The sequence below is a fragment of the Pristiophorus japonicus genome, chromosome 21, assembly GCF_044704955.1.
Source record: "Pristiophorus japonicus isolate sPriJap1 chromosome 21, sPriJap1.hap1, whole genome shotgun sequence".
NCBI classification, from domain to species: domain Eukaryota; kingdom Metazoa; phylum Chordata; class Chondrichthyes; family Pristiophoridae; genus Pristiophorus; species Pristiophorus japonicus.
This window is the reverse complement of record NC_091997.1, coordinates 62,096,002-62,115,918: the sequence shown is the minus strand read 5'-3', so window position 1 is coordinate 62,115,918 and position 19,917 is coordinate 62,096,002. Positions and strand designations below refer to the sequence as shown.

Here is a 19,917-nt window from a genome sequence, read left to right as displayed (position 1 = left end):
ACTGCAGGTGGTAGATTATAACTGACCACACTACAGGGGTTATGATTATAACTGACCACACTGCAGGGGGTGGATTATAACTGACCACACTGCAGGTGGTAGATTATAACTGACCACACTGCAGGGGGTAGATTATAACTGACCACACTGCAGGGGGTGGATTATAACTGACCACACTGCTGGAGGTAGATTATAACTGACCACACTGCAGGGGGTGGATTATAACTGACCACACTGCAGGTGGTAGATTATAACTGACCACACTACAGGGGTTATGATTATAACTGACCACACTGCAGGTGGTGGATTATAACTGACCACACTACAGGGGTTATGATTATAACTGACCACACTGCAGGGGGTGGATTATAACTGACCACACTGCAGGTGGTAGATTATAACTGACCACACTGCAGGGGGTAGATTATAACTGACCACACTGCTGGAGGTAGATTATAACTGACCACACTGCTGGAGGTAGATTATAACTGACCACACTGCAGGGGGTGGATTATAACTGACCACACTGCAGGTGGTAGATTATAACTGACCACACTACAGGGGTTATGATTATAACTGACCACACTGCAGGGGGTGGATTATAACTGACCACACTGCAGGTGGTAGATTATAACTGACCACACTGCAGGGGGTAGATTATAACTGACCACACTGCAGGGGGTGGATTATAACTGACCACACTGCAGGGGGTAGATTATAACTGACCACACTGCAGGGGGTAGATTATAACTGACCACACTGCAGGGGGTAGATTATAACTGACCACACTGCAGGGGGTAGATGATAACTGACCACACTGCTGGAGGTGGATTATAACTGACCACACTGCTGGGGGTAGATTATAACTGACCACACTGCAGGGGGTGGAATAATAACTGACCACACTGCTGGAGGTAGATTATAACTGACCACACTGCAGGGGTTATGATTATAACTGACCACACTGCAGGTGGTAGATGATAACTGACCACACTGCAGGGGTTATGATTATAACTGACCACACTGCTGGAGGTAGATTATAACTGACCACACTGCTGGGGGTAGATTATAACTGACCACACTGCAGGGGGTAGATTATAACTGACCACACTGCAGGGGGTAGATTATAACTGACCACACTGCAGGGGGTGGATTATAACTGACCACACTGCTGGGGGTAGATTATAACTGACCACACTGCAGGGGTTGGATTATAACTGACCACACTGCAGGGGTTATGATTATAACTGACCACACTGCAGGGGGTGGATTATAACTGACCACACTGCAGGGGTTGGATTATAACTGACCACACTGCAGGGGTTGGATTATAACTGACCACACTGCTGGGGGTGGATTATAACTGACCACACTGCAGGGGGTAGATTATAACTGACCACACTGCAGGGGTTGGATTATAACTGACCACACTGCTGGGGGTGGATTATAACTGACCACGCTGCAGGGGTTGGATTATAACTGACCACACTGCTGATGGTAGATTATAACTGACCACACTGCAGGGGGTGGATTATAACTGACCACACTGCAGGGGTTGGATTATAACTGACCACACTGCTGGGGGTGGATTATAACTGACCACACTGCAGGGGTTGGATTATAACTGACCACACTGCTGATGGTAGATTATAACTGACCACACTGCAGGGGGTGGATTATAACTGACCACACTGCAGGGGTTGGATTATAACTGACCACACTGCTGGGGGTGGATTATAACTGACCACACTGCAGGGGGTAGATGATAACTGACCACACTGCTGGAGGTGGATTATAACTGACCACACTGCAGGGGGTAGATTATAACTGACCACACTGCAGGGGGTGGATTATAACTGACCACACTGCAGGGGGTGGATTATAACTGACCACACTGCTGGGGGTAGATTATAACTGACCACACTGCAGGGGGTGGATTATAACTGACCACACTGCAGGGGGTGGATTATAACTGACCACACTGCAGGGGGTGGATTATAACTGACCACACTGCAGGTGGTAGATTATAACTGACCACACTGCTGGGGGTAGATTATAACTGACCACACTGCAGGGGGTGGATTATAACTGACCACACTGCTGGAGGTAGATTATAACTGACCACACTGCTGGGGGTAGATTATAACTGACCACACTGCAGGGGGTGGATTATAACTGACCACACTGCAGGTGGTAGATTATAACTGACCACACTGCAGGGGTTATGATTATAACTGACCACACTGCTGGGGGTAGATTATAACTGACCACACTGCTGGAGGTAGATTATAACTGACCACACTGCTGGGGGTAGATTATAACTGACCACACTGCAGGGGGTAGATTATAACTGACCACACTGCAGGGGGTAGATTATAACTGACCACACTGCAGGGGGTGGATTATAACTGACCACACTGCTGGGGGTAGATTATAACTGACCACACTGCTGGAGGTGGATTATAACTGACCACACTGCAGGGGGTAGATTATAACTGACCACACTGCAGGGGGTAGATTATAACTGACCACACTGCAGTGGGTAGATTATAACTGACCACACTGCAGGGGGTAGATGATAACTGACCACAATGCTGGAGGTGGATTATAACTGACCACACTGCAGGGGGTAGATTATAACTGACCACACTGCTGGGGGTGGATTATAACTGACCACACTGCAGGGGTTATGATTATAACTGACCACACTGCAGGGGGTGGATTATAACTGACCACACTGCAGGGGTTGGATTATAACTGACCACACTGCTGGGGTTGGATTATAACTGACCACACTGCAGTGGTTGGATTATAACTGACCACACTGCAGGGGGTAGATTATAACTGACCACACTGCAGGGGTTGGATTATAACTGACCACACTGCACGGGTTGGATTATAACTGACCACACTGCTGGAGTTGGATTATAACTGACCACACTGCAAGGGGTAGATTATAACTGACCACACTGCAAGGGGTAGATTATAACTGACCACACTGCAGGGGGTAGATTATAACTGACCACACTGCAGGGGGTAGATTATAACTGACCACACTGCAGGGGTTGGATTATAACTGACCACACTGCTGGGGGTGGATTATAACTGACCACACTGCAGGGGTTGGATTATAACTGACCACACTGCTGATGGTAGATTATAACTGATCACACTGCAGGGGGTGGATTATAACTGACCACACTGCAGGGGTTGGATTATAACTGACCACACTGCAGGGGGTGGATTATAACTGATCACATTGCAGGGGTTGGATTATAACTGACCACACTGCTGGGGGTGGATTATAACTGATCACACTGCAGGGGTTGGATTATAACTGACCACACTGCTGGGGGTGGATTATAACTGATCACACTGCAGGGGTTGGATTATAACTGACCACACTGCAGGAGGTGGATTATAACTGACCACACTGCAGGGGGTGGATTATAACTGACCACACTGCAGGGGGTGGATTATAACTGACCACACTGCAGGGAGTGGATTATAACTGATCACACTGCAGGGGTTGGATTATAACTGACCACACTGCTGGGGGTAGATTATAACTGATCACACTGCAGGGGTTGGATTATAACTGACCACACTGCTGGGGGTAGATTATAACTGATCACACAGCAGGAGTATTTGTTTGGGATGTGTTGAGGTGTTGAAAGGCGCTATCGAAATGCAAGTTTGTCCTTGACCATTAGTGTGTACCTGCAGGAGGAGTATCGAAGGCGTGGTTTCACTGAAGTGGTCTCTCCAAATATCTACAGCAGCCGTCTGTGGGAGGCGTCTGGCCACTGGCAGCACTACAGTGAGAACATGTTCAGCTTCGAGGTGGAGAAGGAGTTGTTTGCCCTGAAACCCATGAACTGCCCGGGTCACTGGTACGTGTTAAACACACATTCTGTTGTTAGAATATTTAATATTTTTGACATATTTTGATAGTTTGTCAGAGGTCAGTTTGTCCTGAGCATTTATGGGTCGTGGGTGAGCCAGTGTTTGTTGCCATTCTGCTCCCCACACAGTATGGATCTGCAGTCACCTGTTGAGGGCTCGGCACAGATCGCCTTCTCTCGCAGGCGTCGGGGTTTGTGCAACAATCCAGTAACTTCTCCCAATGGCCCCACATTATTGGTACAAAGCTGGAGCTGGCCCCCTCATGGTACAGCTATAACCAGACACATGAATGAAGCCGATACAAATGTGATAAACTGCATGTAATGTGTGGAATGAAAGTGATCAGCATCAGTCAGGAAGTGATGGGCTTTGGCTGTGCAGCGACTCCTGAAGGGAGGCCTGGTTCCCACAGGAAGCGGTGTGCCGGACTAAAAGTGCTAGAAGTGCTTTGACGCTCTTGTTTCTATCAGTTTGATGTTTGATCATCGCCCACGATCCTGGCGTGAGCTCCCGCTCCGGTTAGCTGACTTTGGTGTTCTTCATCGCAATGAGCTGTCGGGGGCATTAACCGGATTAACCAGAGTGCGTCGGTTCGAGCAGGATGACGCCCATATCTTCTGTACCATGGAGCAGGTGAGCGAGATTCTGCACTTTGATCTCACACACCATTTGTTCTGTAACAGAGGTGACTCCTTACAAGGCCTGAATAGAAGTTGAACTTCATTCCCATTGTTTTGTCTTAATTTATTCCCCTGAAGGTGCTGACTCTCCCTGGGGTACAGTCCCTAAAGGTGCTGACTCTCCCTGGGGTACAGTCCCTGAAGGTGCTGACTCTCCCTGGGGTACAGTCCCTGAAGGTGCTGACTCTCCCTGGGGTACAGTCCCTGAAGGTGCTGACTCTCCCTGGGGTACAGTCCCTGAAGGTGCTGACTCTCCCTGGGGTACAGTCCCTGAAGGTGCTGACTCTCCCTGGGGTACAGTCCCTGAAGGTGCTGACTCTCCCTGGGGTACAGTCCCTGAAGGTGCTGACTCTCCCTGGGGTACAGTCCCTGAAGGTGCTGACTCTCCCTGGGGTACAGTCCCTGAAGGTGCTGACTCTCCCTGGGGTACAGTCCCTGAAGGTGCTGACTCTCCCTGGGGTACAGTCCCTGAAGGTGCTGACTCTCCCTGGGGTACAGTCCCTGAAGGTGCTGACTCTCCCTGGAGTACAGTCGCTGAAGGTGCTGACTCTCCCTGGGGTACAGTCCCTGAAGGTGCTGACTCTCCTTGGGGTACAGTCCCTGAAGGTGCTGACTCTCCCTGGGGTACAGTCCCTGAAGGTGCTGACTCTCCCTGGGGTACAGTTCCTGAAGGTGCTGACTCTCCCTGGGGTACAGTCCCTGAAGGTGCTGACTCTCCCTGGGGTACAATCCCTGAAGGTGCTGACTCTCCTTGGGGTACAGCCACTGAAGGTGCTGACACTGTGCTCACTATTGCTGAGGGGCAGTTCCATGACACAAGGTGCCCTTTGGCAAATGTGCCTTTATTCTCGAGAGTCAAGATTGGGTGTATTGTCCAGTTTTTCCGGATTGCAACATGCAGGCCTGGCCCAGCAGGCATCACTGGACAGTGATCAGGCACAAGACCCTTGGTTGAATTTTCTTTTACCGAGCCCAGGGACACTGAGGTGAGAGCTAACGCAGGTCAGCTAACTCGGCACAGCCCAGCGACCAAACCCCAGACCTCCTGCTCCCTCTCGCACTTGCTTCTGCTTGGCCCAGGATCTGTCAGTTGTATTGTGTTTAAGGGATGGTTTGTCCCTTTGCCGGTCTGGAGTTGGTGAATGTTCTTTCCTGCATGAGTTGGTGAGGATTTGCTCCTATTTCAGATTGAGGAGGAGATGAGGGGATGCTTGGATTTTCTCCGCTCGGTGTACGGAGTGTTTGGCTTTAGTTTCCAGCTCATTCTCTCCACACGGCCAGAGAAGTTTCTGGGAGATGTCAACATGTGGAATCAGGCGGAAAAGGCAAGTGAAAAGTCATTTAAAATATACACTACTACAATCAACCTGTGCTGTACCTGCCCTGGGAGTATTTGATGGGACAGTGTAGAGGGAGCTTTACTCTGTATCTAACCCCCTGTACCTGCCCTGGGAGTGTTTGATGGGACAGTGTAGAGGGAGCTTTACTCTGTATCTAACCCCCTGTACCTGCCCTGGGAGTGTTTGATGGGACAGTGTAGAGGGAGCTTTACTCTGTATCTAACCCCGTGCTGTACCTGCCCTGGGAGTATTGATGGGACAGTGTAGAGGGAGCTTTACTCTGTATCTAATCCCGTGCTGTACCTGCCCTGGGAGTGTTTGATGGGACAGTGTAGAGGGAGCTTTACTCTGTATCTAACCCCGTGCTGTACCTGCCCTGGGAGTGTTTGATGGGACAGTGTAGAGGGAGCTTTACTCTGTATCTAACCCGTGTTATACCTGCCCTGGGAGTGTTTGATGGGACAGTGTAGAGGGAGCTTTACTCTGTATCGAACCCCGTGCTGTACCTGCCCTGGGAGTGTTTGATGGGACAGTGTAGAGGGAGCTTTACTCTGTATCTAACCCCGTGCTGTACCTGCCCTGGGAGTGTTTGATGGAACAGTGTAGAGGGAGCTTTACTCTGTATCTAACCCCCTGTACCTGCCCTGGGAGTGTTTGATGGGACAGTGTAGAGGGAGCTTTACTCTGTATCTAACCCGTGTTATACCTGCCTTGGGAGTGTTTGATGGGACAGTATAGAAGGAGCTTTACTCCGTATCTAACCCTGAAATGGGAAAGTGTTACATTGCGCAGTACTTCAGTGAGTATGAAAGTTATTAAACACAAGTTTTAAACGAATAGGAAAGTAAAGCAAGCTGCAGATGGAGCTAAGTTTTCTCTGTTTATTTCCTGTGGTTTAGCAGTTGGAGTGCAGTTTGAATGCGTTTGGTGAGCGGTGGAGACGGAGTGTGGGGGATGGTGCGTTCTACGGACCGAAGGTTAGTGTGGGGCAGTTCTGCTAGTAGCTTTGAGAAATCGTCATCGACTTCAAACTCCCAGAAACATTCTCATTCTCTAATTCACTGCAGATCGACATTGAGATGAAGGATGCTCTCGGCCGGTACCATCAGTGTGCCACCATCCAGCTGGACTTCCAGCTGCCCATCAGATTTAATCTGACTTATGTTAGGTGAGTGCAGTTTGGAGATGTTACTGTGGCTCCCCTCCCTGTTCCCCGTCCTGCGCGGGGTTAATGGTGGCAAAGACGGCTGTGTGAGTAAATGCAGCGCGGGTGTGGGATTGAGCAATGCAGACTGGGTGGGTCCCCAGTCACTGGGTGGGTTGATCATAGCTCGGGCTGCCGGAGGGTTGTTGTAATTCGGCTCAGGGCCTGGGTTAGGGAGGGATGACTACCACTCGGGGCTCACTGCCCAGCGACCCCTGCAGGACGCATGTGCGTGTTGGGACAGGATCAGGTTTGGTGGTGCCCCATTCCATGGTCGAATAGCTAGCTTTGGTTCACATGTGAAGGATGGTGGCTAGGTTGAGCACCTACGGACCAGTATCCCTGTCAGAATGGTGGTTTCATAGAAACATAGAAAATAGGTGCAGGAGTAGGCCATTCGGCCCTTCTAGCCTGCACCGCCATTCAATGAGTTCATGGCTGAACATGCAACTTCAGTACCCCATTCCTGCTTTCTCACCATACCCCTTGATCCCCCTAGTAGTAAGGACTTCATCTAACTCCTTTTTGAATATATTTAGTGAATTGGCCTCAACAACTTTCTGTGATAGAGAATTCTACAGGTTCACCACTCTCTGGGTGAAGAAGTTTCTCCTCATCTCGGTCCTAAATGGCTTGCCCCTTATCCTTAGACTGTGACCCCTGGTTCTGGACTTCCCCAACATTGGGAACATTCTTCCTGCATCTAACCTGTCTGAACCCATCAGAATTTTCAACGTTTCTATGAGATCCCCTCTCATTCTTCTGAACTCCAGTGAATACAAGCCCAGTTGATCCAGTCTTTCTTGATATGTCAGTCCCGCCATCCCGGGAATCAGTCTGGTGAACCTTCGCTGCACTCCCTCAATAGCAAGAATGTCCTTCCTCAAGTTCGAAGACCAAAACTGTACACAATACTCCAGGTGTGGCCTCACCAAGGCCCTGTACAACTTTAGTAACACCTCCCTGCCCCTGTACTCAAATCCCCTCGCTATGAAGGCCAACATGCCATTTGCTTTCTTAACCGCCTGCTGCACCTGCATGCCAACCTTCAATGACTGATGTACCATGACACCCAGGTCTCATTGTACCTCCCCTTTTCCTAATCTGTCACCATTCAGATAATAGTCTGTCTCTCTGTTTTTACCACCAAAGTGGATAACCTCACATTTATCCACATTATACTTCATCTGCCATGCATTTGCCCACTCACCTAACCTATCCAAGTCGCTCTGCAGCCTCATAGCATCCTCCTCGCAGCTCATACTGTGTCTTAGTGTCATCCGCAAATTTGGAGATACTACATTTAATCCCCTGGTCTAAATCATTAATGTACAATGTAAACAGCTGGGGCCCCAGCACAGAACCTTGCGGTACCCCACTAGTCACTGCCTGCCATTCTGAAAAGTACCCATTTACTCCTACTCTTTGCTTCCTGTCTGACAACGAGTTCTCAATCCACGTCCGCACACTACCCCCAATCCCATGTGCTTTAACTTTGCACATTAATCTCTTGTGTGGGACCTTGTCGAAAGCCTTCTGAAAGTCCAAATACACCACATCAACTAGTTCTCCCTTGTCCACTCTACTGGAAACATCCTCAAAAAATTCCAGAAGATTTGTTAAGCATGATTTCCCTTTCACAAATCCATGCTGACTTGGACCTATCACGTCACCTCTTTCTAAATGCGCTGCTATGACATCCTTAATAATTGATTCCATCATTTTACCCACTACTGATGTCAGGCTGACCGGTCTATAATTCCCTGTTTTCTCTCCCTCCTTTTTTAAAAAGTGGGGTTACATTGGCTACCCTCCATTCGATAGGAACTGATCCAGAGTCTATGGAATGTTGGAAAATGACTGTCAATGCATCCGCTATTTCCAAGGCCACCTCTGGGATGCAAACCATCAGGCCCTGGGGATTTATCTGCCTTCAATCCCATCAATTTCCCCAACACAATTTCCCGACTAATAAGGATTTCCCTCAGTTCCTCCTCCTTACTAGACCCTCTGACCCCTTTTATATCTGGAAGATTGTTTGTGTCCTCCTTAGTGAATACTGAACCAAAGTACTTGTTCAATTTCGGAGAGGTGGGAGAGTAAAAGGGTTGGGGGCCGGGCGGACAGAGGAGGTCAGGGGTGGGGCGGGCAGGGGCAGGGGGGGTGGGGTTGCCCCTTGTCTTTGTGATGCTGTCACTGATTCACTTTCCTGCTCTCGACAGTAAGGATGGAGCGGATGGAAGCCGTCCGGTTATCATTCATCGTGCTGTGCTGGGATCGCTGGAGCGCATGCTGGCTATCCTCGCCGAGAACTACGCCGGGAAATGGTAAAGTTTCAAACCCCAGATACTGCGGAGTGAGAGCGTTTCACCCAGAACCTCTGCCGATTGCGCTGTCGGCTTGCCGTAGAGGGACACTGCAATCCTGTACAACATCCTGTGCGTGGTGATGCTACTTATTATTTATTCCGGCAATGTAGGCAACGTACACATGGCAATTGTGTAGCGTGGGACTGGAGTCACTTGTAGGCCCAGGTCAGGGAGTGATGGGAGGGACCCCCTGTAAGTACTGTCACACTGCAGGGACCCCCTGTAAGTACTGTCACACTGCAGGGACCCCCTGTAAATACTGACACACTGCGGGGACCCCTGGTAAATACTGACACACTCCCGGGGACCCCTGGTAAATACTGACACACTCCCGGGGACCCCCTGTAAATACTGACACACACCTGGGGACCCCCTGTAAATACTGACACACACCCGGGGACCCACTGTAAATACTGACACACACCTGGGGACCCCCTGTAAATACTGACACACTCCCGGGGACCCCCTGGTAAATACTGACACACTCCCGGGGACCCCCTGTAAATACTGACACACACCTGGGGACCCATTGTAAATACTGACACACACCCGGGGACCCCCTGTAAATACTGACACACTCCCGGGGACCCCCTGTAAATACTGACACACTCCAGGGGACGCCCTGTAAATACTGACACACTCCCGGGGACCCCCTGTAAATACTGACACACTGCGGGGACCCCTGGTAAATACTGACACACTCCTGGGGACCCCCTGTAAATACTGACACACTGCGGGGACCCCTGGTAAATACTGACACACTACCGGGGACCCCCTGTAAATACTGACACACTCCCGGGGACCCCCTGTAAATACTGACATACTGCAGGGACCCCCTGTAAATACTGACACATTCCCGGGGACCCCTGTAAATACTCGCACACATCCAGGGACCCGCTCCCCCGTCAGTAAATACTGACACACCCCCGGGGAGCCGTTGTAAATACTTGAACACATCCAGGGACCCGCTCCCCCCTCTGTAAATACTGACACTCCACTGCGGACAACAGCAATTAGTAAATAACTGAGTACAGGAGTGTTGGATCCCCATTGTTCCTGTTCAAAAGCCAGACCTGTTGATTTGAATATGTTGGCAATGCAAAGGAGCTGCTGTGACAACTGTTGCATTAAATTCATTCTTTTTCCAAGTTTAATGGAAAGGTGCTGTTGCTCCTCTCTGTGACAACTAAGTAGCTGGCTGATACTGTGGTCTCTGATCATGTCCTTTTTTCTGAAGGCTGTGTTGTGTATACATACACATTTGTTTGTGGTAAATGTTCTGTGCCCAATGTGACATTTTGCCATTCCGCAAACAAGCCCTTGTTTGGGCTCTGAGCGAGATTGGCACTTCCTGTTGAAGTCGAAGCAATTTTCTGCTTTGGGCATTGGCCCTCTCAGTACTGGATTGACACTTATTGCACAAACAGCCCTTCCAGCCAGGGAGACTTCGCTGCCATCCGTCTGTGTGGATTTGGAGCTCAGATTCTGGAGGTGTGTGTCCGGTGTCTGAGCTCCTGTTAATACCACGGGTGTTTCACTTCCTGTCTAGCTCTGTGTTACCTACAGACGTGGCAGATATGTTCAGATATTGTGAGTGTAACAAAATGCTGTTGGGTGAATGGGGGCAGCTGGTGAGTAAACATTCATTAGGAGATTATTGATGTCAGTGCAAACATTACAGGAGCTTAAAGTGGGAACAGATGGACAGTCAGGATTAGACCAGAGCTTTAATGATTTATCCCTCTTCCAGTCTGCCTCACAGACCATCCCTGGGAAAGGTGACACCGGCCTATTCGTCAGCCTTTGTAATTATCCCATTGTACCCAATATGACCTTCCTCTTAATGACTTTCCCTGTATCTCGCCCTCCCCCTCCCTTCCTCCCCAGTCACTGTGCGTTGCTGCTGCTACATGACCGACCCATGAATTTTGATGGGAGATTTCACTAAAAGGGGATCGATGAGCATCGCCTGCTCAACCCAGCGACTGCATTCCCTCTGCGGAGATTTATAAACCGGCTACAGAGCCTTTCCCTCCTGTGCTCCGCTTGTCCTCACAGTCTGCAGGGTGGGGAAGGGAGTCTGCGGGAGATTACACTGTGGCCCATCTCCCTGGATGTGCTGTGTTCAGGTCAGAGCTGCAGTTAGCTGCCTCTCCTGCTTGATCCCAAAACTCTTACTTATCAAATAAATACACTTTTTATAAACGCTCCAATTTTTAAATTAACTATTCATTCCATGTTCATGTCTGCAACTGAAAAGGACATTGAAAGCCGGGTTGGCCTGAGTTATGGTCTGTTTGAATGACCCTACTGTTTCAAACATTAATCATTATTATAAAAAAATACTTGTAAAAGTAATGGTGTCTATTAGTCAGAACCGGGAAGGTGAGACCGAGCCCACCCCAGCTGCTGCTCGTGGCCTAACTTGGATCAAATGACTTGGAGCTCGAATTCAGTGTCAACTGGGAGTTTGAAATCCAAAATAGGAGCAGGAGTCGGCCACATGGCCCCTCGAGCCTGCTCCACCATTCAATAAGATCATGGCTGATCTTCGACCTCAACTCCACTTTCACGCCCGATCCCCATATCCCTGCCATGGTGGAATTTGAGCTCGCAGTTCCTGAATTATTAGTCCAGGTCTCTGGAAACTAGTCCAGTAAGATCACCACTGCACCACCGTACCCATCTGATACCCAAGCGTTCCATTTCCCAGCACGATCGGCCCTTATCTTCAGGTGAAAAGTTCACCAAATGAAAAATGAGGTGCAGAGTAATAATCAGAAGCTGTGATTGTACCTGTAAGGAGCAAGTTCCTGTTGTTTACATACATAAAATGCAAAGTAGTTAATTATTGTGAGTGATCTTGTGACTGTTTCTGCTTGTTTTAACCTAGGCCGTTCTGGCTGTCACCCCGCCAGATTATGGTCGTCCCTGTGGGACCAGGCTGTGAGGAGTATGGTCGGAGGGTGAGCAGAGCTGTGTGCGGCTGAATGTGGCACTAAAGGGGTGGGCTTCTCTGTATATGAACAGGTCCTTAAGCTGGTTTCTTTTAGGTTTGCCACGAGTTGGTTGCAGCCGGTTTCATGGCTGATGTGGACCTGGATCCCGGCTGTTTGCTGAATAAGAAGATTCGAAATGCTCAACTTGCTCAGTACAACTTCATCCTCGGTAAATCAAACCAGATGCTTCCACTCTACTCTCTCCGTCCAGCCCCCCTCCCCTCCCCTCCCCTCCCCTCCCCTTCCCTGCACTGTCCTTAATCTGTTGGGCCTAGTTTCCAGACATCTCTATAACAGTGGGTCACTTCAGCGGGTGCTGCCCGGGTTATCCAGCTGAGGTTGGAATCGCGAGTGACAAGGGTCCCCAGGTAAAGCTGTGATCTCAGATCTAGGGTTACATTTATTGTGGAAAATGTGTAATAATCATGGGGAGCGGGTCTTTTACTGCCTCACTGTTCAACCGCTCATTCTTCCCGCTTCCAAACATTGCAGTAAAGTCAGGAGGTGCCCCCCCCCCCCGTGACCCCAATGGAACGACCCAGGTTGGGGTTTCTCTCCTTGAGTAAGTTCCCGATCTCAGCTGTGCATGGAGATGCCGGGATGGAGGAACAAAACATGTTCCCAGCATGGAGGTGGAGGGGCAGAGGGTGTCCCCAGCATGGAGGTGGAGGGGCAGAGGGTGTCCCCAGCATGGAGGTGGAGGAGCAGAATCATAGAATGGTTACAGCACGGAAGAAGGCCATTCAGGTCATCGAGCCCGTGTCGACTCTCGACTAGTCCCACTTCCCGGCCCTTTCCCCGTAACCCTGCAAATGTTTTTCCTTTGGATATTTATCAAGCTCCCCACTGAAAGATAAGATTGAGTCTGTCTCCACCAACCTTTCAGGCAGTGCATTCCACAACCCAATCCCTCGCTGCGTAAAGACAGAGGGTGTCCCCAGCATGGAGATGCTGGGGTGGAGGGACAGAGGGTGTCCCCAGTATGGAGATGCCGGGGTGTCCCCAGCATGGAGGTGCCGGGGTGGAGGGACAGAGAGTGTCCCCAGCATGGAGGTGCCGGGGTGGAGGGACAGAGAGTGTCCCCAGCATGGAGGTGCCGGGGTGGAGGGACAGAGGGTGTCCCCAGCATGGAGATGCCGGGGTGGAGGGACAGAGGGTGTCCCCAGCATGGAGATGCCAGCGTGAAGGGACAGAGAGTGTCCCCAGCATGGAGGTGCCGGGGTGGAGGGACAGAGGGTGTCCCCAGCATGGAGGTGCCGGGGTGGAGGGACAGAGGGTGTCCCCAGCATGGAGATGCCGGGGTGGAGGGACAGAGGGTGTCCCCAGCATGGAGATGCCAGCGTGAAGGGACAGAGGGTGTCCCCAGCATGGAGGGACAGAGGGTGTCCCCAGCATGGAGGTGCCGGGGTGGAGGGACAGAGAGTGTCCCCAGCATGGAGGTGCCGGGGTGGAGGGACAGAGAGTGTCCCCAGCATGGAGGTGCCGGGGTGGAGGGACAGAGGGTGTCCCAGCATGGAGGTGCCAGGACAGCGGATGCTCCAGAAGCCCACTGTCGTGGCACTCCTGCCAGCCAAAGGACAGCACTGCCATCTCCTCAGCAACAGGACTCGACCGAGGAGGAACTGTGATGGAGGTAAAATTGGGCAGTGCTCAGTGGAGGCCTCTGACATTCCGACCGACACCTATTGGTGCAAGTGTACACGTGGAAAGAGCAATCAACTAGAATAATTGAGCTGTTAAAGTCCGTTCATCTACTGCAAGAGTTGATGACCCTGTGTCCTTCAAACTCTTGCATTACCTGCACTGTGTTTTGGTTTGTTTAAATGTCCACTGCAGAGGTTTTATTCCACCATTATTGAGCTGCACTGGAAGTTGAGTCGGTTTTTATCAAATTTCTTTTGTCTACAGTGGTGGGTGAGCGGGAGAAAGCGAGTCACTCAGTGAACGTCCGTACAAGAGATAACAAGGTACACGGCGAGCTCTCTGTGGCAGCAACTATAGAGAAAATGAAGCGGCTGCAGCAACTGCGTTCAGTGCGGGCCGAGGAAGAGTTTTAGTTCCCCGTCATGGTCGCTGGATGGATGAAGAGACTGTGAAATACTCAACAGAATTGTAGAAGAACTCAGACCATTAGGAAAGATTAAAAATAAACATCTCATTAATTGAAGCTGCAATGTTGATGTTCTGGGCTGGAAAGGGTTCTGTAACGAAGATGTGAAATTTGCTGATCTGATTTTGAGATTTATCTGTTGTTGAATGAAATAGTCTTCAATATAGCTAGAAATTAAATATCTAACAAGCAAAACACAAAGATCACCACTGCAGCTCACTGCATGTGCCAGTGCACGAAGAAGGTAAGGCTAAATTAAATCAAAAAACAGAAATCAGAATTTTTGAATTTCTTGAATAAAATGTTGCTGATTCAGTGCAGCTCCCTGGTCACCTGACTACTCGTGTGTGAATCTTGCCCCGATGGCTCACTGGGTACGTGTGTCACCTGGTGTGGTCCTAAGCTGTAAGGGCCACAAGCTTCAGTTGCCAGTTGTGTGCTGAGGTGGCTGATATTTATAATGTATATCTTCATATAATGTAAGCCCGAATGTTGGTTCTAAACGCTGTGGCTCTCCCTGTGGTTCATTTACATCACTTGGGGCCCTAGAGCACATGGTGATGGAGGCCCATTCCTCACTAACCCTTTCCATTCCGCAGATCCTGTACCCACAACAGCCAGCACAGGGCAGCTCTCTACCTGCTGCTATCCATCTCGTTATATGGTATTACTTGGGATTATACCATGGAGATCTTAAAGGGGAAAAGCATCTAGGTGGAGTGCTGTACCTTGTGTTCAACATCCCCTTTTTTTAGAATTTGAGGAACATTTTTATTGACTAAAGATTTAATCTTCTTGTCAGCACCGAGACATTTGAGTCGTATTTCGCTCCCGGGCTGCTCCATTTCTGAGATTGGGAAACTGGGAGCGATGAACTAATGGGAGATTTTGCCAGCCAATCCAAACCATCGATGCAAGGTGAAACTGACATCCAAAGCCACAGTGATTTGCTGGGATCGGGCATCTCGGGAGATTCCGAACAATTTTATGGAGAGAGAGAGGATGAGGAATAGTTAAACAGGGTCTTTGGAGTGGAAGTGTCTCCAGGCTGACATAGAAAAATTACGACACAGAAGGAGGCCATTCGGCCCATTGTTTGTGTCGGTCGGAAAGTGCTATCCAGCCTGATCCCACCTTCCAGCACTAGTTCTGTAGCCCTGCAGGTTACGGCACTTCAGGTGCATATCCAAGTACTTTTTAAATGTGCTGAGGGTTCCTGCCTCTCCCACCCTTTCAGGCAGTGAGTTCCAGACCCCCACTGCCCTCTGGGTGAAGAAATATTTTCTCATCTCCCCTCTAATCCTTCTACCAACGACTTTAAATCTATGCCCTTGGTTATTGACCCCTCTGCTAAGGAAAACAGGTCCTCCCTATCCACTCAATCTCGGCTCCCCATAATGTTAACACCTCAATTAAATCTCCCCTCAGCCTCCTCTGTTCCAAGGAAAACAACCCCAGCCTATCCAATCTTTCCTCATAGCTAAAATTTTCCAGTCCTGGCAACATCCTCGTAAATCTCCTCTGCACCCTTTCTAGTGTCATCACATCCTTCCTGTAATGTGGTGACAAGAACTGCACGCAGTACTTAAGCTGTGGCCTAATTAGTATTTTATACAGTTCCAGCATAACTTCCCTGCTCTTGTATTCTATGCCTCGACTAATAAAGGAAAGCATTCCGTATGCCTTTTTAACTACTTTATCAACCAGTCCTGCTAGCTTTAAGAATCTGTGGACATATACGTTCCTCCACACCTCTCAGTATTCTCCCATTTATTGTATATTCCTTTGTGTTGTTGCCCCTCCCCAAATGCATTACTCAAACTTTTCTGGATTGAATTCCATTTGCCACTTTTCTGTCCAACTGACCAGTTCATCGATATCTTCCAGCAGTCTGGAGCTTTCCTCCTCACTGTCAACCACACTGCCAATTTTTGTATCATCTGCAAATTTCTTTATCATGCCCCCTATATTTAAGTCTAAATAAGAAATAGGAGCAGGAGTAGGCCATACAGACTCTCAAGCCTGCTCCTCATTAATATATACTACAAAAAGTAAGGGACTGAGTACTGAGCCCTGTGAAACCCCACTGGAAACAGCCTTTCAGAAACAAAATCTCCCCTCAACCATTACCCTCAGCTTCCTGCCACTGAGCCAATTTTGGATCCAATTTGCCCCTCTCCCTTGGATCCCATGGGCTTTTACTTTTTTGATCAGCCTACCATCTGGGACCTTGTCAAAAGCCTTGCTAAAATCCATGTTAACGATATCAAACGTACTGCCCTCATCGACCCACCTTGTTACTTCCTCAAAAACTCAATCAAGTTAGTCAGACACGACCTTCCCTTAACAAATCCATGCTGACAGTCCTTGATTAATCTGTGTCTTTCCAAATGCAGGTTTATACTGTCACTCAGAATTGATTCCATTAATTTGCCCACCATCGAGGTTAAACTAACTGGCCTGTAATTGCTCGGTTTATCCCTTCCACTCTTTTTCAACAATGGCACAATGTTAGCAGTTCTCCAATTCTCTGGTACAACTCCTGTAGCCAGGGTGGATTGAAAAATGATGCAATGAAAGTTTGGTACGATATAAAACAGGGGAAGCACTTGTACTGGGCTTCCCCAATAAAAAACATAACACACAGCAACTCCAACAGTGTCTGAGATATAAAGTCCTTTACAGCCAATGAAATACTTTTGACGTGTAGTCACTGTTGTAATGGGGGAAATGCAGCTGCCAATTTGTGCACAGCAAGCTCCCACAAACAGCAATGTGATAATGACCAGATAATTTAGCAATGTTAATTGAGGGATAAATATTGGCCCAGGACACTGAGGAGAACTTCCCTACTCTTCTTCGAAATAGTGCCATGGGACCTTATACGTCCACCAGAGAGAGCAGACAGACCCTCGGTTTAACGTCTCATCTGAAACTTTTCTTTTTCGGCAGTCCCTTGGAGTCGAGGATGACTTGCTTCCTCATTAAAAATGAGTTCACAGGTGACTGATGAGTCCATTACAGGACCGACAGTATCTGCCACAGGTGGGGCCGACAGTGGATGCTTGGGTTGCCGTGTGCTCCTGCTGTTTACGCTTGGCTTCAGCTTGCTCCCGGCAACTCCCAGATGCTCTTCTCCACTTTGAGCAGTCTTGGGCCAGGAATTCCCAGGTGAGGATGTTGCACTTTTTCAAGGAGGCTTTGAGGGTGTCCTTGAAGCGTTTCCTCTGCCCACCTGGGGCTCGCTTGTTGTGTCATAGCTCCAAGTGGAGCCCTTGTTTTGGGCGTGCGGACGATGTGGCTCGTCCAGCGGAGCTGATCAAGCGTGGTCAATGCTTCATGCTGGGGATGTCGGCCTGAGCGAGTACACTGACGTTGGTGTGCCTATCTTGCCAATGGATTGGCAGGATCTTGCGGAGGCAGCGTTGGTGGTACTTCTCCAGTGCTTTCAGGTGTCTGCTGTATATAGTCCATGTCTCTGAGCCATATAGGACGGCGTGTATCTCTATTGCTCTGTAGACCATGAGCTTGGTGCCAGGTTTGAGGTCCTGGTCTTCAAACACTCTCTTTCTCAGGTGACCGAAGGCTGCACTGGCGCACTGAAGGCAGTGTTGGACTTTGTCATCGAGGTCTGCCCTTGTTGACAGTAGGCTCCTGAGGTATGAAAAATGGTCCATGTTGTGCAAGGCCTCGTCGTGGATTTTGATAATCGGGGGGCAGTACTGTGTGGCTGGGCAGGTTGGTGGAGGACCTTTGTCTTAGGGCCTGATAGTCTGCATCCCAGAGTACTTAGGGAAGTGGCCCGAGAAATAGTGGATGCATTGGTGATCATTTTCCAACAGTCTATCGACTCTGGATCAGTTCCTATGGACTGGAGGATAGCTAATGGTAACACTACTTTTTAAAAAAGGAGGGAGAGAGAAAGCGGGTAATTATAGACCGGTTAGCATGACATCAGTAGTGGGGAAATTGTTGGAATCACTTTCAGGCAACTCTCGATTATCCGGGGCCCTCAGGGGTCGGGCTATTCTGGGGGTAAACGATGTTGCCGCTAGGGCGAGTGCATGTACTTGCCGAGAATGTTTGGGTCCCAAATTTATACAGTTCTTTGATGCTTTTCTGCTTCTGCACTCCAGGATGGGATTGTCCACCTATTCATTTTAATATAAAGTGAAGAGACCCATGTTACACTGTCTCTACTTTTTCTTAAAATGGCCAGTCTAAAGGCTTCAACCGCTGGAGGTCGAATGAGACTCGGCTTTACTTAGCCCCGAGGCAGCACCCTGTGATACTCCAGACTGCACAAGAGCACATTCACCAAGATCAGAAAACGGAAAGACGGCAGGGAAGGGAGGAAGAGCTGGATAAATCTTTTGCCTCTCTGAACTTGCTTCCAGCGTGATGATCGGGACAGTGCCCTAAAAGAGCGGAGTTGGGAGCAATGCCTTCGATCTGATAACGTGAGGATGGGTCGCGGTATGAGCGGACAGACTGTCCGGGTCCGAGTTAATTTGATTGCTCTACAAGGATTCCTTTAAAGTCGACACTGCATTAAACTTTATTATAAAATAAAGCCCTTCCTCTGTGTGTAGTGTTAATGCTGTGTGTCAGCGCAGGACTGTATGTGGGGTGGGTTTAATTGTCGTGTGCAGCTGTACACAGGACAGAGTCACAGTTTTTAAAAGTTCTGTTGCAGCGGGTTCTCCGTTAGATCCGTGTACAGATAATCGAGAGTTGCCTGTATTAAAGATGAAATAGCAGCGCATTTGGAAAGCAGTGACAGGATAGGTCCAAGTGAGCATGGATTTATGAAAGTAAAATCATGCTTGACAAATCTAGAATTTTTTGAGGATGTAACTAGTAGTGGACAAGGGAGAACCAGTGGATGTGGTGTATTTGGACTTTCAAAAGGCTTTTGACAAGGTCCCATACAAGAGATTGGTGTGCAAAATTAAAGCACATGGTATTGGGGGTAATGTATTGACGTGGATTGAGAACTGGTTGGCAGACAAGAAGTAGAGAGTCGGGATAAACGGGTCCTTTTCAGAATGGCAGGCAGTGACTAGTGGAGTACCGCAGGGCTCAGTGCTGGGACCCCAGCTATTTACAATGTACATCAATGATTTAGATGAAGGAATTGAGTGTAATATCTTCACGTTTGCAGATGACACTAAGCTGGGTGGCGGTGTGAGCTGTGAGGAGGATGCTAAGAGGCTGCAGGGTGACTTGAACAGGTTAGGTGAATGGGCAAATGCATGGCAGTTGCAGTATAATGTGGATAAATGTGAGGTTATCCATTTTGGTGGCAA

The 19,917-nt window shown here is 49.1% G+C and overlaps 1 protein-coding gene across 3 annotated transcripts in view; it reads left to right on the top strand.

Annotated features, from left to right (window-relative positions):
• The window catches only part of LOC139234021 (threonine--tRNA ligase 1, cytoplasmic-like), a 30,468-nt gene extending 15,528 nt beyond the window's left edge, over positions 1 to 14,940 (top strand). For 2 of the 3 annotated variants that reach the window (XM_070864862.1, XM_070864861.1), the window contains 9 exons: positions 3,727 to 3,893; positions 4,377 to 4,539; positions 5,774 to 5,911; positions 6,826 to 6,903; positions 6,994 to 7,094; positions 9,353 to 9,457; positions 12,393 to 12,465; positions 12,553 to 12,667; positions 14,407 to 14,940. In XM_070864862.1, coding sequence (XP_070720963.1) covers positions 3,727 to 3,893; positions 4,377 to 4,539; positions 5,774 to 5,911; positions 6,826 to 6,903; positions 6,994 to 7,094; positions 9,353 to 9,457; positions 12,393 to 12,465; positions 12,553 to 12,667; positions 14,407 to 14,555 — 1,089 coding nt within the window. In that variant the 3' untranslated portion in view covers positions 14,556 to 14,940. The remainder of the gene's footprint in view (positions 1 to 3,726; positions 3,894 to 4,376; positions 4,540 to 5,773; positions 5,912 to 6,825; positions 6,904 to 6,993; positions 7,095 to 9,352; positions 9,458 to 12,392; positions 12,466 to 12,552; positions 12,668 to 14,406) is intronic. The other variant, XM_070864863.1, reaches the window with a different exon arrangement.
• The last annotated feature ends 4,977 nt before the right edge of the window (positions 14,941 to 19,917 follow it).